The 25,616-nt window shown below is 48.2% G+C and overlaps 10 protein-coding genes across 10 annotated transcripts; 6 read left to right on the forward strand and 4 right to left on the reverse strand.

The window, feature by feature from the left end:
* Positions 1–972: 972 nt before the first annotated feature.
* On the forward strand, positions 973–2,046 carry N7525_010376 (Ldh family oxidoreductase; the record flags this gene model as incomplete). The annotated part of the gene is made up of 1 exon (XM_002561612.1): positions 973–2,046. One exon carries the CDS (start codon positions 973–975, stop codon positions 2,044–2,046), a length of 1,074 nt encoding a protein of 357 aa, XP_002561658.1.
* Positions 2,047–2,879: 833 nt separating this feature from the next.
* Positions 2,880–6,140, reverse strand: N7525_010377 (serine/threonine-protein kinase; the record flags this gene model as incomplete). Its single annotated transcript, XM_002561613.1, has 2 exons — positions 2,880–4,796; positions 4,857–6,140. The coding sequence occupies 2 exons, from the start codon at positions 6,138–6,140 to the stop codon at positions 2,880–2,882; spliced, it is 3,201 nt and encodes a 1,066-aa protein (XP_002561659.1).
* A 2,941-nt stretch (positions 6,141–9,081) lies between these two features.
* N7525_010378 (senescence-associated domain-containing protein) lies at positions 9,082–10,670 on the reverse strand (the record flags this gene model as incomplete). The annotated part of the gene is made up of 2 exons (XM_002561614.2): positions 9,082–9,977; positions 10,034–10,670. 2 exons carry the CDS (start codon positions 10,668–10,670, stop codon positions 9,082–9,084), a joined length of 1,533 nt encoding a protein of 510 aa, XP_002561660.2.
* A 458-nt stretch (positions 10,671–11,128) lies between these two features.
* N7525_010379 (Ser/Thr protein phosphatase superfamily) lies at positions 11,129–11,947 on the forward strand (the record flags this gene model as incomplete). The annotated part of the gene is made up of 1 exon (XM_002561615.1): positions 11,129–11,947. The coding sequence occupies one exon, from the start codon at positions 11,129–11,131 to the stop codon at positions 11,945–11,947; it is 819 nt and encodes a 272-aa protein (XP_002561661.1).
* An 892-nt stretch (positions 11,948–12,839) lies between these two features.
* On the reverse strand, positions 12,840–13,731 carry N7525_010380 (uncharacterized protein; the record flags this gene model as incomplete). The annotated part of the gene is made up of 7 exons (XM_061215073.1): positions 12,840–12,911; positions 12,968–12,982; positions 13,045–13,146; positions 13,296–13,328; positions 13,388–13,489; positions 13,613–13,645; positions 13,705–13,731. 7 exons carry the CDS (start codon positions 13,729–13,731, stop codon positions 12,840–12,842), a joined length of 384 nt encoding a protein of 127 aa, XP_061067585.1.
* Positions 13,732–15,812: 2,081 nt separating this feature from the next.
* Positions 15,813–16,554, forward strand: N7525_010381 (uncharacterized protein; the record flags this gene model as incomplete). The annotated part of the gene is made up of 5 exons (XM_061215074.1): positions 15,813–15,890; positions 16,027–16,128; positions 16,191–16,205; positions 16,298–16,489; positions 16,546–16,554. The coding sequence occupies 5 exons, from the start codon at positions 15,813–15,815 to the stop codon at positions 16,552–16,554; spliced, it is 396 nt and encodes a 131-aa protein (XP_061067586.1).
* Positions 16,555–17,020: 466 nt separating this feature from the next.
* On the forward strand, positions 17,021–17,752 carry N7525_010382 (uncharacterized protein; the record flags this gene model as incomplete). The annotated part of the gene is made up of 2 exons (XM_061215075.1): positions 17,021–17,056; positions 17,429–17,752. The coding sequence occupies 2 exons, from the start codon at positions 17,021–17,023 to the stop codon at positions 17,750–17,752; spliced, it is 360 nt and encodes a 119-aa protein (XP_061067587.1).
* A 2,882-nt stretch (positions 17,753–20,634) lies between these two features.
* N7525_010383 (uncharacterized protein) lies at positions 20,635–20,957 on the forward strand (the record flags this gene model as incomplete). The annotated part of the gene is made up of 2 exons (XM_061215076.1): positions 20,635–20,757; positions 20,826–20,957. 2 exons carry the CDS (start codon positions 20,635–20,637, stop codon positions 20,955–20,957), a joined length of 255 nt encoding a protein of 84 aa, XP_061067588.1.
* Positions 20,958–21,496: 539 nt separating this feature from the next.
* On the reverse strand, positions 21,497–22,785 carry N7525_010384 (uncharacterized protein; the record flags this gene model as incomplete). Its single annotated transcript, XM_061215077.1, has 3 exons — positions 21,497–21,961; positions 22,013–22,473; positions 22,509–22,785. The coding sequence occupies 3 exons, from the start codon at positions 22,783–22,785 to the stop codon at positions 21,497–21,499; spliced, it is 1,203 nt and encodes a 400-aa protein (XP_061067589.1).
* A 1,460-nt stretch (positions 22,786–24,245) lies between these two features.
* N7525_010385 (uncharacterized protein) lies at positions 24,246–25,219 on the forward strand (the record flags this gene model as incomplete). Its single annotated transcript, XM_061215078.1, has 5 exons — positions 24,246–24,299; positions 24,462–24,551; positions 24,605–24,616; positions 24,670–24,903; positions 25,211–25,219. 5 exons carry the CDS (start codon positions 24,246–24,248, stop codon positions 25,217–25,219), a joined length of 399 nt encoding a protein of 132 aa, XP_061067590.1.
* Positions 25,220–25,616: the final 397 nt, after the last annotated feature.

The raw sequence follows: 25,616 nt of genomic DNA on the forward strand, positions 1-25,616 counted from the left end.
TGGTATCCTTTGTCACAGATGGGACCACGCGACTTGGCGACAGGAGAGTTGTATCTGACAAAAGAAGTGAAGAACGGAGGGCTCTCCTTTGCTCTCGAGTCCCAATGCGAGGTCTCCCAGGTCAGTCTATAGGATTGAAGGAATTTATAGCATTACGTAGCCTTACTGACATATATGGCCTGTATACTCGCAACGGCTGCAGCTGCCACTTGGCCGACCTTCTAAGTTGCAACGGACCTTCATCGCTATTAGTCTTGATAGTACCTAGGTATATATTCATGAATAGTACCTAGGTATATATTCATGAATAGCAACGCACCTTCTGACTGTGGCATCGGATGCAGACAGCACGCGCCCTACGTTGCATTTTGGATGGTTTGGAGATTCTATCGGCAAACGGTAAACGGCAAACGGCAAAAGGGGGAAGGAGCGATGTTTTTGCCGAACGGCAATTGCCGCCCACAGCCGAAAATGATGTCATCGGTCAACACTGAATACCTCCAGGGCTATCTAGGCAGGTCGCATAGTTATACCTAGGTATGTCGATGGACAGTCATCTTTAATCGAAGAAACCAAATTTCTCAGACCGGCTCTTTCCTGGACAAAGATCTGAGCAACATATCTTTTTGATCGTCATGGAACCTGTCCGAATGAACTCTCCAGCATCTAGTTTCCCTTGACAGCCATTGAATGTGAATATCATGAATCTCAAGCCATTATCAATTCCAAAGCATATATCCATTACAGAACAAAGCTTCCTCTCGCGAATAACCAACGGAATACTCCGAAATGGGACTATACATAACTTCCATACCCATGTGCGGCCCCACCCCGCGTCCTTCGCAACAGATCCGTCCCGCGTCTATAAGAGAACCTCAACAGAACTCGAGGTCGTCAAAACGGCAAACTACAACTCCAAATCTACCTGTAAAACAATCAAAAAGCCAGAGCAAAACCACACCCAACTCCAAAATGCCAGACCAACCCAACAAACTCCAACAAATGCACAACATCAACCACACAGACCTCCAAAACTTCGTCAAGCAAATCCTCATCGCAAACAAAACATCACCAGAGCACGCAGAGATAGTCTCCAAATGCCTCGTATCAGCCGATCTCCGCGGCGTAGACACACACGGCAGCAACCGAATCCCCTCATACATGGAACGGATCCGACAAAACGCACTTGACCCAAGCGCCGTCCCAACAATCAGGCAAGTGACGCCCGCCGTCGCACAAGTCGACGCGCACAACGGGTTCGGCTTCGTAGCCGCGCACGAGGGAATGAAGCTCGCCATCTCGATGGCCCAGATTTTCGGTATCGGAATGGTCTCCGTCAAGCACTCGAATCACTTCGGCATGTCGGCATGGCTGGTGCAGCAGGCGCTGGAGGCTGATATGATGTCGCTTGTATTTACGAATAGCTCGCCCGCGCTGCCGGTTTGGGGTGGGAAGGAGAAGCTAATGGGTGTGTCGCCGATTGCGTGTGGAGCGCCGGCTGGAGAAGGCAGGCCGTTTATCTTGGATATGGCGCCCTCCATTGCCGCTCGCGGGAAGATTTATAAGGCGCTTCGGCGTGGGGAGAAGATCCCTACCGATTGGGCGCTTGATAAGGATGGGGCAGGGACGGATGATCCTGCTGAGGCTTTGCAGGGTGTTATGCTGCCTATGGGTGGGCCGAAGGGGTCTGCGCTATCTGTTATGATGGATGTTTTCTCCGGTGTGCTTTCCGGGTCTGCTTTTGCTGGCCATGTTACCAATCCATATGATCCGTCGAAGCCAGCTGATGTGGGGCATTTCTTGGTGGCTATTAAGCCGGACTTGTTTATGACTATCGAGGAGTTCAAGGGGAGGATGGATTATCTTTATCAGCGGGTTGTTGATTCGGAGAAGATGGCTGGTGTGGATCGAATCTATTTCCCTGGGGAGATCGAGATGATCACCGAGGAGAAACGGTTGGCGGAGGGTATTCCTTTTGCCACTGCTGAGATTGAGAGCTTGAATAAGGAAGCTGACCTGGTAAAGGTTGAGCGTTTGAAAGTATAGACTAATCCGCGGTGAGAGCAAAGCTAATATCAACCTGGTTATGCTACATCTACATCCTAGCTAAGCAGCTTCAAGGTAGATATACAGTCCTTCGCCTAGTAAGATATTATCGGAGCTTCAAGTCAAGTAGAATCAATGTACTGACCACACTACTGGTCCTAGAAATAGAATACCGAGAACTAGCAACAAAACTGGAACGAGGCCTGCACAACTAGCCGCCAGAAACATCCCGCCTTAGAGGAAAAAGCCACACATTAAGATACACGCACATGAACGAAGCATGGGGAATGATCCACAGAAGAATGCGAATAATGTCACAATTGCATTATCGTTGACAGAGCCTCCCATAGAGGAACAAATAAAAGCTAAGAGGGAACAATGAGAAGGGAAAAAATAAAAGTTCACAAGGATAATAAAATGCTCTGAACAAGAACATGAGGTCTCACTTTACAGCCAGAGATAATAGTAACAGTAGAAGGGAATGCAAAATCACATATGGGGGTAAAACGGGGAGAACAACAACAGCAAAACATTAGGAAAGGAAAATGTAGCTAGACAAAGGAAATAAAGAAAATGCTAGATAATTAATCAAACACCCGACGGATGAAGAGGAATCGCTCCATGCATAAGAAGGGGACAAAAGCAGGGTATCACGGGGTATCCAAACAACCTCGCTGCTCTTTCAAGCAACTCAAAAGAAGCATCAGAATGATAGGGTTTGAATCTGCTTCCAAGATCAAAGCTCAAACCGCAGGGGTGCTTGATCGATGCAATCTCAGCGGTCAGTCTGTTTGAGAAGGAAAATTGCTTTTTATCTATTGTTAAACCGCATATCAACGGTCATCGCCGGCGCGAGACTTGGCACGTCTCCGGAAGAAGTCCATGACCTTGCGTGCTGCCCCAGAGCTGCCGGAATGATGAGACCCATCACGCTCATATTCATAGGCGTCAGCAAATTTGCGGTGGTTTTTCTGCAGAACACCCGGTCCACGTCCTAATCGTCCAACCTGCATCGACTGCCTAGGGGCGCTGTCATACGGGCCGTTGTAATCATCGTAGTAGCTTGGCTTAGACGAGTGGTTTTGGTGACCAGGGCGGTCTGCCGAGTTCTGGTAGACTTGCTCAGCCGAGGGAATTCCAAAGGAACCACTCTGGCGATCAAATTGAGATCCCAGGTCTGCAAACTGTCGATCGATCTGAGCCTCGTAGCTAAGCGGCTCAGGCTCGGTACGGACATCCTCGCCAGGTCCCTCGTCAACTATTCCCATGGCATCTTGCGTGCCATAGCTTGTCGCTCGAGAACGACCCTGTGCCTGACCTGCAGGGCCTGTGGCGGGGCGTTGCGGGGAACGGGGGTCGACGGGGCGAGGGATCTGCGAGGTTTCTTCGGGGGTCTGAGCCCGTGTATTAGAGAAACCCCGGAAAGAAAAGGATTGCGGGAGTAATGAGAACCGACGAGGACGGTTTTCCGCGCCAGACTCGCTTGTCTTGCGGTTATGGGGGTACTGCATCGAGCGGCGGGAGTCGATAGACATCCTGGAGTTATCTCTCGGTAGAGGCTCCTTCATGCTGACAGGGGGGTAACGCTTGTCCTGCTTTGTACGAGTGGCATTAGACTGCGTACGGCCACCCAATATTGAGCCTGAACGGCCGAAGAGCTTCTCGCTTAGGCTAGAAACAGTATTGGATCTCTTGTGGCCCTTTGGCGGCTCTTGTCGAGGAGTAGTATTGAACGTTGCAGGCAACTGCTGGTTCTGGGTGCTTGGACGACCGATGGATGTGCTCGATGCCTGCGCAGGATCCTGGGCAAGAGAAAACTGCCTGCTCTTGGGCTGTGCTAGGCGGCCTTCTGTGTTGGTTGCGGTAACAGTAGGGGCCACTGGCTGTCCATAGGAGCCGCGTGAAGGTAAACGACCAGTGTTCCCAAAGGAGTTTATAGAAGCACCGGTGGCTGGCCGAGGTCCTTGGGGCATCGCAGTCGTCTGCGGCCCAGTAAGTGCTACGTTGTCCGAGGTCGAGCGTGGGAAGTGTCCGGGAAGCGGCTTGTTGAGGTTGGGTGCCGGTGCATCTGAAGGCTGGTGCGTAGGCTCTGTCGGCTGCTGTGCTGAAGCCGCAATCTGGGTCTCAGATGGAGCCGGGACCCGGCTGCGTGATGCAGACTGTTCCACCGGGGGTTCTCCTCGGGTCGTTTGTGATTGAGGAGCAACATATTCGACTTGTACCGTCCTCCGCTTGGCATCGCGCGGGGTCCTGGACTTTTCGGACGGCGGGTCTTGAGAAACATCTCCAGCATGATGGCTCAAGCCACCAACAGCAGGAGCGGTGTTCTGGTGTGTCTTCGGTGGTTCGCGTACCGAGGCACTGCGGACGAGAGGGGGTGCTTCTTTTTGGGTTTCTGGAAATTTTTGTAAGTGACCCGAAGCCTGACCACTTGCGGCAGAAAGCAAGTCCTTACCAGACGGGATAGTTGTGTTCGCAATGTCTACAACGTTTGTCGTGCTGCTTGTGATATGAGAGACAATGTTCGAGAACTCGCTGAGCCAGCTGTGGCGGGCAACCTCGAACAGGTCTGCACGTTTCCGAGGATCGGGGACCAGTATCCGTCTTAATAGGTCGCGCGCATGTGGTGTGACATATTCTGGGAATGTGAGAGGAGTAGTGACAATATACTTGTAAAGAAGATTTATGTTGTCACCATCTGGGTTCGCTGGGTCGTCATCGAAGGGTAGGTATCCCGCCAGCATGGCATACTAAATTTCACAAGCAGGTTAGTTGAGTCAGATCCTGACGGGTGTAGGGTGTAAACATACCAAAATAACACCACAGCTCCATACATCCACCTTTCGGCCTGTGTATAAGGAATCGCTCACGACAAGTTCTGGGGCTGCATAGCATGGGCTTCCACAACTGGTCTGCATAAGATCACCTCGCCTTAGCCCATTTCCACCGACCTTGTCTAACCGCTTCCGTTTCACATATTCTTTGTTGGTCAAGTTATACTCGATCTCCTCGTCTAGAGGATCCAGCGGGTCGAAGGTGTTGGCGAATCCGAAGTCAGTAATGATGATGTTGCGATTTCGATCGAGTAGCAAGTTCTCCAACTTGAGATCGCGGTGCACAATACCCTTCTTGTGTAGATAACCAACTCCGGAAACCAGCTGAGCAAACAGTCGGCGTGCAGAGTTATCCTTGAGATATCGATTATTCAAGATGTAATCAAACAGTTCACCTCCTGACGCATATTCCATGATGATACCAATGTGACGGTCGGTTTCCACCATTTCGTGGAGACGCACAATGTTGGGGTGCGCCAACTCACGTAGAATAGAGATTTCGCGGTAGATTTTCGGTAGTCTGCTAGGATTGGTCCCCAGTGTGTCTCTCCGGATGAGTTTGATTGCCACCTGAATGCTGCCATCGCGCTTCCATCCCAGCTTGACCTTTCCAAACTCACCCTCGCCGAGGGTTTGTCCGAGAATGTACGAGCCAAAGGTGGTTTCCTTGCGCTTGATAACGTTTCCGTTATTGTAATCGTGGCGACTTCGAGGCCCACGAGCCTCCTCCGCACCATCGGTGCTAGTCGCACCGTACCCAGATGCAGCAGCATTTTCTGTGCCAGCTGGTCGCACCTGTTCTCTTTCTTGGTCCACAACATGGTCGCTGGGCAGCAAAGAATTGACCTCTGCGCTTGGTTCTTTTACAAAGTTCCCCTGGCCAGATATACTGCCCATTTCTGACTCGGCGGGGTCCGTGACTGGTGGATCCTTCCTTGACTGTTGTACTTCGCGAGAGGTCTCCTCGGGCTGGTGCCTCCGTGATCTGCCATTTCGGTCGTCACGCGTGCGATCACGGTTTTCCTTTCGATCAGACCTGCTCTTCCCTTGTCGAGAGCTACTCGTTTTCTCCGTAGAGGTTCCGTTTGGACTGCGGCGGCTGTGGTGTGTGGAAGAGGTCCTCGGGGGAGGAATGGGCGGTGCACCTAGCATGTCGGGATAGGGCGCGCGCACATTCTTCTGGGCGGGAGATGATGTGCTGGTCAATATTGCTGAGGCATGAGCGGGGAGTGGCACGGCCTGCTGATGAGAAGTGCTCATAGCCGAAAAAGCTGTTCGGGACCGGCCTCAGAAACGGCTAGTGGAAATTAGCGAACTACTTAGCAAATAGAATGGTTTGGCGAAGGACGGATACGCGCTGTGAGGCAATTTGCATCATGGCTGGTAGCATACCTTTGTGCTAGTAGATGCGCAAAGCCTTAAAGAGACTTGCTGTGTGACGGTCCGAGGGCAGCTTCTGTGGCCACTCGTTGACAAGATTCTGGTATCAACTGCGATTGGTACAATTGGCGCGAGGGAGCACAATGTCCTCCCGGCGGTGTTTGGCAAAAGTCGGGGGGTTGGGGCGACCGGTCGCACTCGCCAAATGACTATTCAAAGCGCAATCTATAGACATTGGGATATCTGTCAGCTTGAAAATTTCCCCGGATTCTTATCGATAATCGCCAAAAATGTGCCTTTTGCCCAGGAATGGGGGGTGGGCAACTGACAGCAGGAGATCGATCGGAGGAATGGGGGGGGGGGGGGGGGGGGGAAACTAGCTTACGACCAATCGCGCAAAAAACCGTTGGATGAGGGTTGAATATCACCAAAGACACCAGGTCGCGACCTTCTCCAGGTCTAAAGACGCGTCGAAAAACAACAAGTTTCTCGAAAAACGAAAGGGAAGTTAAAGATACCTGCGCTGCAGTACTCCAGAGTCCCCCTCTGTCCAGACCCACGACCTGAGGTTTGGCGTCGCACTTTGTCCGATAAATCGAGCAAACGCGGTAACAAATGTCTCAGACGCGATTGCGGACCTGATCAACAGAATTCTGATTCAATTGCAACAACAGTTGAACATTGTCGAAGATAGGATACTGAGGGGCGGACAGGGGGCGCGAGGGGAGGAAAAAGACGGGAAGCACCGGTCGGGGTTTCCGAATCGAAAAAGGGGGAAGAATATACCCCCAAAGAACAGAATCAAAGAAACAAAAAGAAAAACAGACCAAAAGAAAAAGAAAAGCCCAAAGGGTAGAGGGAAAGGCCGGATGTGAAGGTGAAGAGGGAAAAAGAGGAGGTGAGATACGAGTGGTAGTTTCTCTTAGTCTGGGGGAGGCGGGTCTTTGGCTCTTGAGCCTTGGATGAGGGTTTGGCTGATATGAGCACTTGGATACATATGGAATATGAAATTCTATTTAATTACATATACTCTATAAGTTTACGATGAGAGAGGCTACTTCAATATCATACTAGTATTTATAATATGTCAACGTTTGTTAGATCTTCTGACAGAAAACCCAGACATATACATAGGCCCGAGGGCAGCTACCGAAGGGCTTTGGCGATGATACATCCAGGATGGTGACGACAAAGACAAAGACAAACTGCATATGTAAGTAGTGTGCGCGTATAACTAGAGAGTGGATTCAATATTAGTTGCCCATATATTGCTATATTGATCGTGAATCCCTTGCGCCAGTGCTAACCTATGCTAAAAAGGGCTCGAGTCCCGAGATCCTCGCATGTGCTAAAGAAGGGAGAGGAGTGTATGGAGTTACAATGTGCTCTGTGGGTTCAACAGAAATAATAATAGCATGACCAGGCGCTAATATTGTTAGAGGGCTCGGTTTCATGAAAGGAAGAAGCAAAAAATAGGGGGTTGCACCGGCTGTTTCGAATACTCATAGAGTGGACACCTCAGGACGATCGTCATTATTAACCACTCAAAATAAAAAAGTTCAGATCTCACTTTTCTCTCCTTCTTCATTGGTTTAGCCAAATTCTTTATACAAATAAATTAAATCAACTTGATTGATTTGGAATTTATGAAATTTCATGAAATTTCACTGGTTTTCAGATTAATCCAGTGAGATTCAAAAGATCCAAAGATTAGCTGTGAGAATGGCGTGCAGTAGTTCAGCTCCTTAGCTTAATCAAGCTGACAATTAGCGCCAGTATACAGTTCTCGCTTCGTGTTTTAACTCTTTGAAGCTCCGGAGTAGTATATGCAAATTTAAGAGGGGCCATAGCCACCCGCACGAACCCTGGAACCACAGCCCGACCACGGTAAGAACAGCTAGAACCATGGTTGGATCCCGATCTAAAGCAGATCTTGTTCGACCTCTGGGACCTTGAAATTTCATATTCACTGAGGTGCAACCTTGAAACATTGAATGTTCCAAGGTTCATATGGAGTACATGATGCGGTTCCTGGATAGTCCGGGCTGCAACACTAAACCTTACTCTATCTTTTCATGTACTCTATCCACTTACCCACAGTCTCCATTTAAATCTATCTGCATGCAGTAATTGATGCTAAACTAAATCTTCGAGACTTTTTCTGCTTTTTTTGACAGCCCGAGTCATCGATACGCCAGGCATAATGTCAGACCTTTGATACCATCATTTTATCCCTGATAACCCTCATTGGGTAAGGGGCTTAAGGTGGGCCGTGGACAACTGTCAAGCGATGCGCTGGCAGTCTTCGCCTCTACAACGATGTACCATCATCCAATCAATATCAGTCAGATCGTCCAGCGGAACCTAGGCAACGCATATGAGCAACCCCTGTCCAATGGTTATCATCGCCGTTACCTACATCGAGCCCAACCACCCTCACCTCGAATTTCGTCTGCTGACTCTACTCCGTACACAAATCAAATCGCGGCTAGAAAAGACGGTCAACCCTGCTCCCCCTATTTGGGCGCTGTGCCACCTAGCCAGAACCAAGTTCCGTCCAATGGTCCTTGAAATAAATCTGGCGACAGATCTGTGCATAAGATGCGGTCGGAACATTATGTGTGGATATGTCGTCACTACCTAGGTATCGAAAAAGGTAAAATAGACAAGACTCAAGAATTATCAAGCCTCAATCAAAGCTTGCAAAAAGCGAGAAATGCCTGCCGTACCGAAGTCACAAAATTGAAATAACCCAAACATCTCCGTAGTCGAGATCTCGCTCACCCCACTGTAACTGCCATGCGCGCCAGCCCCCAAATCTTTACCGCTTACCCCCTGGCGTGGATGACCCGCCGAGGGACATTGTCCCCGACGCACCATATGCAGGAGGCGGTGTGGGGTTAGGCGACGCGCGCCGCACAACAGGGTCTCGGGCGCTCAAGCCAGAGGGGCCGGAAGCAGCCTCCACAGCGTTAGCTGGAACCTGTCCGCCGTCACCACCGCCGACGACAACCTGTTGGCCGTCGCGCATTCTTCCAACAACCATGCCCTTGGCAACAGACTTCAAAAGCGCGCGGCGACTGACACCCGTGGCGTCGATGTAAACCAATCCAACGTTCTTGATTCCGCCTGTCAGGTTGGTTGCGACGGAGCCTGCTTCGTTGCCATAGCGGTGTCCGATCATGGAGCTGGCGGCTCCGGCACCGGAGAAGAGCATGTTCCGGGCGCCCTGCTCGATGCCGTCGGCCAGGGTTGAGAATGCGATCATTGATTTGTTCAGCACACCGGGCTTGTAATCGGATGGCGGGTTGCGCCTGTCGACGCCCTTGTTTCGGCCGGATTCTTGCCTGCGCGCTAATGACGCACCTAGGTTCTGTGCAACCTTTCCGACCTGTCCGACCGTGCGAGCAGAAATATCAGCTGCTCCGTTGGATAGAGTGCCGACCTTACGGATGCGCGCGTGAGTAGCGTCTGAGAACTTTAGAGGCGTGGGATTCGGCTGCGTCTTCTTTTGGAAATTCTCCGCGCCGCTCGCGATGGCACTTGCCAGATACGTCGATCCGGTCACGAGCAGACGAGATGCTGTAGCTGAACTCTGGACCAGTGTCGAGTTCTTATATGCTGGGTGCCGGGCCATTGCCAGGTATTCTTCGGAGACATTGCTGACACTGACTTGGTTGCCTCCACCTTCTGCAGGGATTTCAATACCTACCGGTCCTGTTTGCGATATAATGGTCAGTTGCGATTGGACTTTATGATAGTTCAACACTTACTTTTAGAACCAGGCTTCACGTCGGCATCCTCAACGACGTTGTAGCCATCCCCTAGCTCTCCAACCACACTGCCGTTTTCTTCATCCACGAGTACAATTCTCCCATGCGCATCTGCTTTGTTTGTATCTGGGGTCCCGACATAACCCTCGCCGGGTGCGTAGTCGGCCGGGTTATAAGCAGTATGGTCCTGACCTTTCGGGTGCGGGGTGCGCTCGAGGAATGCAGTGCACTGCGCAAGGATGGATTCAAATGTATCAATGTCATCCTGGGATACGTTGCTGGGACCTGTGCCAATGCTAGGGAACTGAATGCGAATGAAAGCGCCAGCATCGGGACCCATGTCCCAGCGGGGAATCAGATAACTGTCAGGAGGTTGGTGAAAGATCTGTGTAGTCGCTGGTATCGCAAGGTCGAGCTCAGGTGGGAGGTATAGATGAAGATAGAAATCCTCTTCCGGTGAATCTTCAGGCCAATCTGTCCCAGGGCCAGCAGCAGGGGTGTTGGTGGGGACCATTAGCAATGATAGCGTTTGAGGACCGGACGGCGTGAGGTCCTGCTCCTCACCATCTTGAATATGAAAAGCACGGATGTTATTGACGCTGTATAGCAGCCGTGGATCGTTTGCTGTGCTCGACATCGTGTTGGTTGTTGTCACGCTTAGGGGCTTGTGTCTTTCGATCTTGTGAAGGTTGCCCGCAATTTAAAGTGCCGATAATACGGTTATGACGTCGTGCATGTGACAATGGTTGATAAGCTGGTAGAAAGAGACTTGGGAGCACCTCTTAAGTACAACAAGCGAAATGAGGATTGTTGAAATAGGAGAAAGAGATAAATCTATTTTCAGACCTTAGCCAAGGAGGGGTTCTTATGAGATCATCCACTGGGCACCCGTGGACCTATGCCCAGCGCTTAGATAATGGAGGGATGACCCAAAAAGGAGGCTGTGTTACGCCACACCATATCAACACCGCCACCTTCTACTGAGCCACACTTGGCGGGTCTTTGCAACTGCAACTGGTTGGTTGATATCCCGCAGACATCTATCCATAACATAAATCCAGAAGCGAAACCTGCCGCACGCGTTGTAAGGCCGCGATGTCCACATTCCAGATATTATCAGATTTACATCTAGAAAATCCCCCTTCCTACGATGTGTTCAAGATCTCGCCGAAAGCATCATACCTTGCCCTCCTGGGTGACATAGGAGTTGTCAAGGATGCAGGGTTCCTTACATTCATGGAAACCCAGTTGCGCCAATTCCGGATTGTTTTCTTCCTGTTAGGGAACCACGAGCCCTATTATTCAAACTGGGAGGAGACAAAGCAAGTCCTCCATCAATTCTCGGCGTCTGTCAATCGTCGGCGTTCAACAGAACAAGATGAACGCTCAGGAACTCTGGGTTCTTTCGTCTTCTTGGATCAGACTCGCTACGATATCTCACCAGATGTGACTGTCTTGGGGTGCACACTCTTTTCGCGTGTGAGCGAGGCCCATAAGGAGCACGTCAGCTATGGCCTTAATGACTTTTACCACATAAAGGACTGGACTGTTGACGATCACACAGCTGCTCACGAAGCAGACTTGGGGTGGTTAAATGGACAAGTTTCTCATATCACTTCCTCTGAGCCTCATCGCAAGATCGTGGTTTTTACGCACCATAGCCCAGTTACTCAAGATCAGCGAGCACTTGATCCAAGGCATGTAAACAGCGCGCTGTCATCGGGCTTTGCCAGCGATCTCTCGGGACAGGAGGTTTGGAAGAGCCCACTAGTAAAATTATGGGCATTTGGGCATACGCACTTCAATGTCAGTTATATTGAGGAGGGTACGGAGAAGATGGTGCTCAGTAACCAGCGCGGCTATTACTTTTCTCAGGCACAGGGATTTGATGGCAGGCTAGTAGTTACATTATGATACCATACATTCACAATGAATTCGCTCCGCATGGAGTGAGGGTATGATACCATTAATTGGATCACACAAATCTTTGAACATATTTCACTACAATTTGAGACTTATCTTACCCTACCTTCTCCCCAGTACCGTCAACCTATCATATTCATTGGCAATCGCGATTGGAAAGGTATCATATTCTTGCGCCATATATTATAATGCGCCCGAAGGCTACTAGTCACTGACACTGCGAAGAAGTGCAAGCCCGTCGCTGGCGGCCCTCATTCCCACAATCAAGATTAGCCGTCTCGAAGGTGGGCGCTGTGGATGTGTTGCACTACTACGTACATCCACCACTTGACTCATTGCTGTCGATATTTTTGCACCATGTGGGGGGTCGAGCACTCCGATCCTAACAACCGGAGAACTAGGATCCCGGATCCTGCTTCCGGATGCACTGCGGGATTTCGTCCGGTCCCGCTCCGGTTGGTTTGACGCAAAGAATGGAGATTTCCCCTTTATCGGACTCGGGGCGTCAACTTCCGAGCTTGGTTGCAAAACTGGTGGATTCGAACTCGAACTCTGATCTTCCTTCTTGGACAGATCATCCATCAGCCCACTGGACCCTCCCTACTGCCTATCTCGCTCCTCGTCCTCAACGACCACACAGCTGAGTTGGAGTCATCAACGCTGTACATACGCCCAGTGTGCCATTCTAGAGTATCATGTTAGCATAATCCCACGCGACAACGATAAATTCGCACCTACAGCACTCGCGATCCCGACCAGGCCTTGAATGGCCATGACTGTCGGACAGTTGGCCATGATATGGCCATGCTGGTGGTAACAATGGCACGTGCGGGTTGCCTTCTACCTTTGCTGGCACGCCGCTTGCAAAGGGGGCTACCATATTCTAGGCAGCGCCGGCCAAGTTGGCCAGCTGGGGCCTGGTGGTGGGGGCGGGCCGTGGGAGCTCGAAAGATTCCTATATTTGTTAGTGATGCTCACGATCTTGACCGGCGTGATTATCGTAATACGTACCGACAGTGTGCCGTCCTATAGTATCGTCATATTAGTAGAATTCCAAATTGTCATGACAACAGCAGGCTTGCACTTACAGCCCGGCACAGTTGGACGAGGCCCATAATCGCCAGTGCCGCTGGGCACTTGGCGTGAAGGTGACCACGCTGCTTACAGAAGTAGCAGCTACGAGTCTCCTTCTATATCATCATATAACTGATTAGCACACGAAAATGGACTTGCCCAAGGCTTCTAATTTCAAGGACATAGGGGGTACTAAGTGCTCATATCCCCTTTACAGCGGAATGAGACATAGCAACTCCCATATCAATAGGGGACGGGTACGTACCTTAACACCGCCGCCGCGGCCGCCAGTGCCGTCCTATATTGTCATATTAGCAGAAATCCAAATTGCCATGACAACAGTAGGCTTCCACTTACTGCTCGGCATAACTGGACGAGGCCCATGATGGCCAGTGCCGCTGGGCACTTGGCCCGAAGGTGGCCACGCTGCTTGCAGAAATAGCAACTGCGGGTCTCTTTCTATATCATCATATAACTGATTAGCATATGAAGTTAGGCTTGCCTAGGGCTTCTAAGTTCAAGGATATGGAGGGTACTAAGTGCTCATAGCAACTCCCACATCAATAGGGGACGGGTACGTACCTTAACACCGCCGCCGCGGCCGCCAGTGCCGTCCTATATCGTCATATTAGCAGAAACCCAAATTGTCATGACAACAGCAGGGTTCCACCTACTGCACGGCACAACTGGACAAGGCCCATAATGGCCAGTGCCGCGGGGCACTTGGCCCGAAGATGGCCACGTTGCTTGCAAAAATAGCAGGTCCGGGTCTCTTTCTATATCATCATATAACTAAGTAATGTGACAAAGCAACACACATGTGAATGGGGGGTGGACACGTACCTTAACGCCATGTCATGGTCATCGCACCCAGACACCCAGTATAGAGCAAAAGACCCGGGGTATATTGATCCCGCATAAACAGCATCTGAGCCTACCCCGTTCAAGACAACAGTTTGTTTGGGAAGCCCGTGATCAAGGACTCAATCGAGCACTTGTTGAAAACAAGTTCTCCCTGTCCTTCCGAATCCTGATTCTGGGAGGCAACATGTTGTTGCTTGGCATGGTTATCGAGATGGCGAGGGTAATACTGAGGACGGTCGAATCATAGGGTAAAAGTATTCCCCAAACGCGAGATGGAGGCCACTTTCAGGGGTAATTTCTCTTCTCGGGTCGCTTGTCGAAGAGGATCATGGCATATGCGAACCATCTGGAGCAGCGGGCTTGCGAAGGGGTCTCTCGAGTCTTGGCCATACTTTATCTCCTCCTCTATCTTCTCTTGCTAGACAAGAACCTTGTCGAGTTGAGATAAAATCTCGCGGCGCCGGACGCTAGAGAGTGACCGCAGGCGCGCATCCGCAAGGAGAAACGTTTTCTAACTATGCATGGACGAAAGATGGACGGAAGAACGTGGGCGTACCAAAGATAGATGGAGACGGAGGGGGAAGATGGAAGGAGGAGGGGTAGAGGGCATCGGAAGGAAGGAGCGAGGACTATTGCTGGTAAAAGGCTCAAGTGAAATAGACCTAAAAGAAGTTTAAACGGCGATAAGGCAGATAGGTAAGCAGAAATTGATAAAAGTCAGACCGTACTTATTTGTTCCTATGGGCTTCGTCATAAGTGTCAGCAACTTCGATATCCATGGAACTCTCGACCTGCAAAATAGTTGACGGAATGCATGAGTATAGGTTCACTGATGAGAACGGGGACCCTCCCGAGAGCAGCACACACTTTGTGACACGAGTAGTGGTCTCTATGGTATCATATTAGAGAGAGAGGTCTGTAGAGACGTCGAAATGCATTAGAAAGCGGAGTTCGATATTATGGGTTGAATCGTTATAAGGGAGATCCACATTAGTAGATATCTGAAATGAGCAATATCTGAATCTGAAGTGAGAGTGGCAATCTGCCTAGTCTAGAACTTAGCTCCCTCAACTCTTGAATCAATCTCACAGTGCAAGATGCACGTCGAGATCTCTAATAGGTTATCTAACTATACTATAACTATAGTAAGTGTAAATAGATCATTATCATTCTATACTATATAGTAAGTGTGAATAGATCATTATCATTTAGAATCCTACTAATAATGTATGATACTATAGGACTATGCCGTAACCGTATGTATAATATGATGATTACGCCGGTCTATAGTATAAGTCTAGTATATTTACTTTTATAGCGTGGGTATAACAATAAGAATATGTAATAATTAAAATCAATCAAAGCAATGACTGAATAAAGAAAAAAATCTAATAAGAAATGGGAGGGTAACTATTAAGTGGATAGTTAACTATAAAGTCAAACTAATTGAACAGTTAAGAAAAAAGTAAAGACAAGACAGGAGAAAATAAAGGGAAAACTAACTGAATAAAGAATAAAGAATAGTATAGTAGTAACTGAATAGAAAGTGGAAAACCCCTATACTAAATAAAGCAAAGTAAGAGCAAAGTCAGAGCAAAGTCAGAGCAAAGTCGGAGCAAAGTCAGAGCAAAGTCAGAGCAAAGTCAGAGAAAAGTCAGAGAAAAGTCAGAGAAAAGTCAAAGAAAAGTGAAAGAAAAGTGAAAGAAAGAAGAGATCAAATAAAGAAAGTATAGTACCTGGGTATGTAGTACTTCGACAGGAAGGTGTTGTTATATTTTACTCCCTCCCTCGATTTTTTTTCCTTTCCTCTTGTCTCCTCCTTCTCCTTCTTTAGATTGAAACAATCCATCAATTCATCAATATATATACCTTCGTGAAACATTTCTTCTCATTTCTTTTCTTTTTTTCTTCTTTCAATATGGCAAGACCCGCAACCAGTGGTGCGGGTCGTGGAGGTGGTGGCGGTGGCGGTGGCGGCCGCGGCGGGGGCGTGAAGGTATGTACACGTGGGAGTTACTATGTCTCATTTCGCTATAAAGGGGATATGAGCACTTAGTACCCTCTATGTCCTTGAAATTAGAAGGATTGGGCAAGACCATTTTCGTGTGCTAACCAGTTATATGATAATATAGAAGGAGACCCGGACCTGCTACTTTTGCAAGCAACGTGGCCACCTTCGGGCCAAGTGTCCAGCGGCACTGGCCATCATGGGCCTCGTCCAGCTGTGCCGAGCGGTAAGTGGAAGCCTATTGTTGTCATGACAATTTGGAATTCTGCTAATATGACGATACTATAGGACGGTACCTTGTCGGTACGTACAATACGGTAATGGCGCCGAGCATTACTAACAAATACAGGACCTCGGGAGTCGTTTGAGCCTCCCGCAGCCCGCCCCGCCATCAGGCCCCCGCCGGTCAGAATGTGGCTCCCCGGGCCAACGCCGGCCGTGGTGCGGCCGAGAATGCCGCCGGCCTGGGCAATGCCGCCCCCGAAGCTGCCCAGAATGCCCCCGGCCCCACCCAAAATGGGCCCGGCCTCGTCAATGCGGCCCGCGGCCCCACCGATGCCAGCCGTAAGGCCCTAACCCGCCGCAACGTAAGTTCGACCCTATGTTCTATTTTCAACACGGAGTACTAACATTTGATACATAGTCTGTTTAAGCGGCCAATGACCCAGGGCAGATACAATGGCCCTACCTACTGTTGGTAGGTTAGGTCCATAAATCAGATAGCCCGTCTCTAATATCAAAATTCTTAGTTCATTGTTTAAACAACCTTATTGAAAACTACCGTAGTATTACATTAGAAAAGGGGGTCTGTAGAGATGTCGAAATGTATTAGATTCAATTCCTTGGCTTCAGAGCTCCATTTTCTAGGGATTTTAGGGGCCTAAGGCCTCTAGATAGCCATGCGGAGCGAAGTAGGCGTAATCTCTCCCACCCGCCATACATTCATCTTCATACGCCCACTGCCTATCCCCACTGCCACGCCTGCTTGTCTGCTCGCCTCGAGGTAATCCCCACGCCCCAAAACGTATGCTACACCATGCCCAGCGCCATACCCAACGCCATACCCAGCACCATACCCAGCACAGTACCCTACCCAGCACAGTACCCTGCCCAGCACCATGCCCAGCGCCATACCCAGCACCCTACCCAGCACCGTACCCAGCGCCATACCCAGCACAGCACCATACCGAGCACAGCACTATACATATGTACCAGCACTATAGTTCTCCCTCTTTTCCTTGTCTTCCTCCTCTCCTCGTGCGAGACAGCCAATCCACGCAGTGTTCCCTCCATTCCTTTTGCATCTGGATCGCATCTCCATTACCTTCCTAGGGGAACTTATTTTACGTAGATAGGTACCTTCCAAGGTTGGTACCTAGGTAGGTCCTACCACGTAGGTAATCCTTACATCCGAAAAAGGAAATAAAAAGGAAGTCGAATAGCCGTAGTTTCCAATTTAAACACTCTTCGACCTTTTCTTCTTTGACATTTTGTCTCTCCACCTTTCTTCCCTCCACTGCTACCAGCAGGTTGGCCACTTCCATGCCGACTGCTACGTTGAGATATGCAGCGTCGAGGAGCGGAAGCCGCGCGATGAAAAGAAGAAAGCAGAGGAAGACGAAAAGACTGCCAGGGAAGAGGAGAAGCGTAGAAAGGACGAGGAGAAGGAGGAGAAGACCTGTGTATGTGACATCCACAATCGTCCTAAGAAGAAGATGTCCACGTACCAATCGGCTTCGATACAGTCTCGAATGAAATTTACCTCCTTTTTTGCTAAACCACCGGTACCTTCCGTTCCCTTGTCATCAAGGCAGGTCACCGCCGAATCCTATGAAGCTCCTGGCGTATAGAGGCTGGCAATACTGCACAAGAACTGCTATCTGCACGGGCCATCACTGCTCCTTTGCCCAAGGAGGAATCTGCCGACTCCTTTTGCGGAACTTGGGGCGTACCGAGACCGGCAACGGGAAAAAGTTTGTGCTCAGTCCAGATATATATTTTTCGTAGATATGACATGTCTATGGGCCCCTAAAATTCGCGAGAAAAAAAATGTTTCGCTCCGTCTCATTTAATTCGTCACCGTACTATCCAGAGAACAGGCAATTGACCTCAAAAGGTGGACAGTATAGCAATCCTAAGCAAATTCCCAGCAGGCAAGCTCTAGTTACCCATCGAAGATTGGAACAAAAACAAGAGCGGTAAATCGTATACGGAGGGGCGGGGAAGGCCGGCAGTTTCTAAAGGCCACATGATAAACCCTTCACCGCCTTTAAATTACCCTCGGAATTATTTTCATTCGTTATTCATCATTGCTAGTTACTAGGTACTCCGTACGTAAAGTCAACCTCAGTAGACGACACAAAAAGATAATTTTTGTAATCGATATCGTAGAAGTATTATTTCTCTGATGTCGGAATGCTGTGATCTTGACTACAAACAGGGCTGCACAAATAGTGCATCCTCCAACTCGAGTTAAACTCGAGCCCTAATAAAATTGTAGTTTCTCAACGACTAATTACTTTATCCAAACTGTAAACAAATAATTTCTTAATGTAACCTCGGCATATGTCCTAGAGTCACCTCGTGAATTAGTTTCATCGAAAACTAGCGGTTAGGCGTCCATCTGTAGATCACAGTGGGAATATGCAGCGTCCCACGCGGGCCACGCCACCACATCCCAAGCAAGTTAACCTGTATGGAAAGGAAATCATTGAACTCTTAGGACATGATCAATATGATATGTATTCATCCAAATGATACTGCCGGCAAAATCCAAAGTAGCGCAGTGGCTCTTATAAGCCGCCGTAACCGGACCTTTCGGATGCAAAAAATCAAATCTGAAACAGACAAAAAAGTTGTGGACAAGCGGCGGATTGAACGCCGGACTTCTCGCATGCAAAGCGAGCGCTCTACCACTGAGCTACATGCCCATTTGAATGAAATAATGATGGCTTTAAAGGTATATTTTGAGAAGAACTGGAGGTTTGGATTTGGGGTGGAAGTATGGAGGATGGGTGTTGGTTGGTTGGATTGCATAGTAAGAATGGATATAAATGGCTATCTAGATTACTAATCAGACGCTATCAATCCTACTTTAATCGCTAAACGACTTTTATGGAATATGATGGGAGAAAAAGAGATATGATCGATACATGACCAGGGGAGAAATTTACCTTCTTTGCAGGAAAGCAGGTCCTGGCAAACGAAGACGGACATCGGGATTCAAAACAGAACACGCTAACCATATACAGCTAGCGTTAATTGACCTGTTATTAGCAATTAATATTGACAGTCCTGTATGGAGTATAGTATCATTATGATCGCGTATAGTGATATATCCCACTTAGTTCTTGTATAATGATTACAATAGTAGGTTAAGCACCAGCATAATAAAATAGATTACAAAGCCAACGCTAGAGGAATGCACATTTAATGTTGAACAGTGCATTCCTCTTTCTATGCAAATTTGAAGTGGACCTCGGGAGTTAAATGTGGTGGTGTGGATTCTGCCGGACTGTTCCGCCTGAGGGGGTTGTCTTGTCTTGCTGTTTGCACTGTTTGCAGAGCATCGAACGACCAATACTCTGATCCCACCAATTCCTTTCCTCCTTTCTCTCCCCCACCTGGACTTAGCATTCTGAATGAAATGCAGTCTTTTTTCCCCTGAAAGACATGGCTGGTGGCATTGAACCACAATTTGGGTAAAGTGAAGAAGTGGGAGGAGCTGTAACTATAGGGTTTTTGACTTTACACTAACTTGCGTTATCCATGGATGCAGATGGTCAGCTGACTATGTATACATGTAGTTTAATTCCCAATGTATACCTAGGTTTGCTCTATAGCAGATGGTGGATGAGATGAAACTAGTGCTTGCTCGTAAGAACCTGGTATTGGGGTGTTTATTTCGGTTCGTTTAAGGCAGTTTCTGTCTATTTCAAGTTTATGTACGGAGTAGCGCCAAGGTGGTTAGGTGCACATGCGTGCCTGAAATGTAATGTTTCCGATTATTTACTGCTAAGAACTTTGAAGCCCATTTCTGACAAACACCGCCAAGACCATTTTCTTCAACGGACTGTTGTGTCCATGTTGCTTAAGGTTCAAGTTCGAATCTTTGAATATGTGTTGACAAGCATGGGATGTCTTTGTGCGTTTGTCTCAATGCAGATTGAGCATTTGCTTAGTTCATCTCGTTTGCCATTCTCAGAGGCTTCATATACAGCCTCCTTTCCATAGATTTGTTATCACACTTTTCTTCCCCCTTCATTTCCCTGGTAGCATGTAGCCCAAGAATATGCTATTAGCATAGTAGATTTGGATCATAGAAGTGGCGATGCTATTATGTAGAGTACCATAATCTGTCAAACCACAAAGAAAAGGAAGGGGGAGCCTCTGCTCCAATTGAGATTTAGCTATAGAGATCATTAACAAGCTATAAAATAACTATAATGCAGGGTCTGCTAAGAAGAAATAAATGTATAAGTCTATACGAGATCCAACTTTATAGCCCTACTACTCAAGGTAGATATAGACCAGCTGGAGTCTCATGTAGGGCAAAATTCTGTTAAGAACAACTACCTAAAGGGGACTGAGACTATTGAGGGTCTCTATTAACATGGAACTGGGATTAGCTTTGACGCCAATCCTATCGGTCTGCAGGTGGTCCCGGAACCTCTCCTTCACGGTCATAGACTTGAATGTTCACGAATGTTCGCCTTGATGAACGTGCTCGACAATGCCAGCTCCTGTATTCTCAGGGTCACGCACAACTCCTCCTTACTCCTCCACAACCAATGCTCATCATCTTCCTCGCGGTACCCTCAACTGGATCCTTGACGATGGTGAAGTTGTGCATGGAGTGTGACAACGTTCCGAGCAAGCAATCTGCTGGTATGCGGGAGACCGATCCACATTTATTTTCAACAGACCCTCATGCCTCTGCTGCTTGAAGGTCAATTCCACGTCCTGATTATTGTTTCAGTCACAGGGTTCGTATTCGACAACGAAGTGGTTGGGTTTCCATTCGCCGTAGCGGTGGTGTCTCGGATTATGCGATAAACTGGTCAAGGCATGTTTGAGTCAAACCCACGATGCCGGGATAATTTCATCTCCTGGTTGTTCTGCTGTTAGCACAGTAATGACTGGGACGGTGTTATTTCAAACGGTGTAATCAGGTGTAATCAATTGGATTCCTGTTGGATCAGTGATGGTCGAATTGGGTACAGACTGTCACCCGAGCTCATCTTCGCTTCATCCTGAGACCAGGATTACTGTACCCCAGCACCGCGTTAAGGTGTGAGCTCATCACTGGGGGGCGCACCGTAGCCTGGGAGTTTCCTCGTCAGACTTTCGTCGGCAGCAGTAAAAATAAGTAAGGTTAGCACAACTATTTCTGAACCACTATGAAAAATACATATTAGTGTATATTCCGAATAAACCTAACGATAGATTTCTTTTTTCCACGTGGCTTTGATGTTTTTCCTTTTTTTTTTTTTTAGTTTCCGACATCAAATTTTCCGATAGAAGCAGGAAAAGCAAGAAAATCCACATAGAAATAAACAGAACCCGAGACTTAGCTTGATACTCAGAAAGGCTCTTCACCATTTCCGAGGAACGGGGGCGGCGCCAGCTTGCTCCTGGCCACGCTGCACGCAGATCGAAATCCATCGCAGCCCATCGATATGAAGCTGCTCCTCGTAAGCGTTCAGTGACTTGCTAAACGGCCTATATTCGAGGCTATGCTCTCTCCGGTAGTGCCCACGGACAATACTCTTCTGGGTGTATCGGGTCACCTTCTTTGAAGAGCAATCGGGATGCCGGCAAGATATTTCCCCTCGGTAGATTATGGGATTCTCAACGTCGATGCGAGGAGCGTTATGGAAATCAGCGGGGTCAACACTCAGATATGGCTTCAATCCATTATCTGATCCCATTGGCTGTTCTTCGACTCCTTGCACTCGAACCATGGTTCCCCGCTTCTTCCGAGTGATGGTTGCCACCTTGGTGTTCTTCTCACTGCCTGGGTTCTGGGGACAGCTAACCTGGACATGTCGGTCTCGAGTCTAGGGTTCGGAAAACTCCTTTTGACAGAAAGGGCAATGTAGCCATTTAACTTTCTGTTCTTCACTACTCCACTCTCGATGCGCTTTCGCAGTATGGCTAGTGAGGTTTACAAGACTCTTGAAACGCACACCGCAACCACTGCAGTTCCACTTAGCGTAATCTTCTGGGCGAACGAATGAGTTTCGACGGAAGGACAGCCCATTCAAATCCTGCTTCGCTACAGCCAAAGCTGTCTTGGAAGCTTGGATACCCTTGTAGTACTTAGCAAAGGCTTGGAGCGAAGGATTATCATCAGTGGCTTCAATGTCTTCACGCAAGACTTTATATGCGTCCCGAAGTTTGACATCGCGGAAATAGCGACATCCATCATTGAGATCTTCAAGATAGAACCGGAGGGTGACATCAACCCCCTCGGCTTCCTCAATAATCTTCACCATGCTCATGTTATGAGTTGTCAACCCGTCCCAGCCAGATATCACCCTAATTACCCCGCAGTCAGCATCAGTGCTCTCTGGAAAACGGCAGAAAGCTTTATCAATACTTTACCATCTGTTGGAAGTTGACGGTTTGGACTTTGGAAGAAAGGAATAAAGCCCATAGAACGACTGTCAAGGCTGCCATATTCCTGCAAATGCACTTGCTCTACCCAGTGAAGGAACTCGAGTAACCACTCCTGTTTCACCTGGCGACTGGGAGCTGCGCTGCTGCGTGCAATGAATATGATGAAAGGACCTGTACGGGTTGAGTGTGGTCCAGCCACGGTGGAGGACTCTTCGTGGGTCTCGTGGATTGCGTTTAGCTCAGAATCAGCGTTCTCTGCCATCTTGACGTATATAGGTATATAGTGTTTAAACGGTAACACTATAACACTGGTGGAGTCGGAAAACTTAAAGGAGAGGTGAAAAGGATGAGAAGAGGAAGGGGCGGGGCGGTGGGGGGAGGGTGGTGTTGGTACGCGTTACATAGGCCCCAAGGCAGCCTTCTGCTATGCCTACGGGTATGAGCACACGCTATACACCCGACCTGTTGCGAATTGTAATATGAGATTGATTGAAGAGTCTAGATAGTTAAATTTTGAGTACGAAGTTGACAATCTCACTTCAGATACCTCTCACTTCAGATACCTCTCACTTCAGATATCTCTCACTTTAGACACCTCTCACTTTAGACACCTCTCACTTCAGATATCTCTCACTTTAGATATCCCTCACTATCTCTCTATCAAAGAGGGAAATATAAGGAGACACCGAGCATCGAGCTATTTAGTACATGGTACTAATTAAATAGTCGACAGAGCTAAATTCCACGCGTTATGAAATTTGACTAACACTACCACACAAGTATAATAAAGTGGACCCCCCGTATAACATTTGCTTTTGAGAGATACAGTAGTTTTCAATACGGGCGGTTTAAACATTAGATTAAGAATTTTCAGTTGCTAGACGGGCTGGTGATGTACTGTCCAACAATATCACTCCTTGAGTATTGACTCTGCCGACTTACCTTCAGCCAACAATACTAAGAAGTAAGTAGATCAATTTTAATAATTTTACAAATAGGTTGTCTGTTATAGCCCTGCAGAGTGTTAGCTTAAGTATTAGCCGTAAAGGCGTCAGCCATTATAGTCAGGGCCGATATAACGTCTGATAACGTAGTTACTCCCGAATTAGTCTCTACTGGGGACCTAGTCCGCAAATGCACATATTTTCGTAGTTTACATTTCGCGTAGAAAGCTTACTATGCTGCATAAGAGACTAAATCCTTCGCTAACTAATGCGGTTCTCAATATAGGCTTAATAACCCAGGCCCTAGAATGTGTAGGATGGCTAGGTAAACGCACTTTTCTAGAAGGTGTAAAGAAATAATAGTGAGGCAAGCAGACAAGAATGGGAATCTAGCTCAATACACCTACCTACAAATAGGAGATAAATATGGAACAATAGCTAGGCGACTGGGAAATAATGGAAATCTTTCATATAAGATCCAATAAGAGAATGTCACGCACCGTAGAGTAGATTGTTAAGCAGAGGTGATAAATGTGAGAAACCTTGGAAAATCTGAATAGGTTGGAAACTCTATACAATAGTAAGTGGATGATAAGAGAAAACTGAGTAGGAAATAATAGAAACCTGAGATTTTATAGGAAGGTGTTGTTGGGTTTTGTTTTCCTCTTCTCTTTCTCTTTCTCTTTCAGATCGACAAACTTGGAATTTAAGTGCTTCCACATAGCACTCTACCTATTGTCGTCATTTCTTTCATTTTCTCAATTAAGAAAAAACCAAAATGGCCTATGCTTCTAGCACGGCCGGCGCGGGCCGTGGTGGCCGCAGTGTGCGGGTACGTATCCATGCCTCTGTTGACAGGTCACAAACAATCCAGCTGTGTCTCATTCCGCTCTAAGGCCCTGTGAGAGCTTGGAGGCCTTTGTCTCCCCGGGGCTTGATCCTAGGAGACCTGGGTAATTCTGTCTTCGTGAGCTAATCAATTATATGACAATAGGAGGAGACCCGCACCTGCTGGTACTGTTTTCAGGCCGGCCACTTGAAGGCCAACTGCCACATTTGGCAGTTGGTACAGTCCTGCCAGACTGTAGGTGTATATTTGACATTATAGTTTGGAATCATGCTAACGTGATACTGTAGAACTTGGCCGCCGTATGCATAGCATAGCCATCCTAAATGCGAGCCTAGCTAATAAGTAACTACAGAATGGAATGAGTCCTTCCTACCGCCAGCATCCTCGCCGCTTCCGTGCCCCCCGCCCAGGCGCCTCTGCTATTCCTAGCGCCTCTGTCGCCACTAATATAGCTACTTCTCCAGCTGGCGCCGCCAAGGTGGTCACGGAGCACACTACCCATGTAGCCGCTGCCGGCCTCAAGTACCCTCCCGGCCTCATCGCCCGCGCTCAAGCCCTTTTGGCCAAGCCTCGCAAGGTTCGATACGTAAGTGCATCTCCTATATTCCTTATTTCACTTTCCCTTCTGGGTATACTGTGCGTGGGTGCGATGATTTGGGCAACTCTGTTACTGTGCACTTTCTCGGTTCGTCTGGGTTCCGCGTACGGCTCAGATATGGTCGGATGGGCCATATGCATACCAAGTCATTGAATGCAGAGAGCAGCAGGTCATTCCCTCCGTGATCGACCAGTGCGTTTAATACACTAGGCATCATGATCACGTTCAGTTCTGATGAATTTTACCTTCTATCGTTATTTTCATGAAATACAGAATACTAACTTTTGCACAATAGTCTATCTAGGCGTTACCTAGTAAGATCGGGCCCATTACACCAATGGGAGACTTTATGGATCATGCCGAGGAGTGATTATGACCACAGAGACTAAGCCCGAGCGGCAGTACCACCCCTACATCTAGCTATGAGAAGAATGGACTCTACTCTGCAATACCGCCCCTCATCTGGCATTCCCCTAGATATGTTCAACTATAATGCTATCGCCCTCAGGCAGCAAGTCGCGGTTCAGAGGCCTAGTCCTAGACGTTACGCCTAAATTAGATATCTAACTCGTCTAGGTTCCCTCGGTGCGACCTATTTTTGGGGGGAATACTCTTACCATTATAGTGTACTCTAGGGTGAAGGTCAGTAGGAAGCTACACTTTTATATAGAGAATTTTAGGAATAGTACCATTTTCCAGAC

This window comes from Penicillium rubens (genome assembly GCF_028828025.1).
Source record: "Penicillium rubens strain IBT 27055 chromosome Unknown utg000004l_segment0_segment0, whole genome shotgun sequence".
NCBI classification, from domain to species: domain Eukaryota; kingdom Fungi; phylum Ascomycota; class Eurotiomycetes; order Eurotiales; family Aspergillaceae; genus Penicillium; species Penicillium rubens.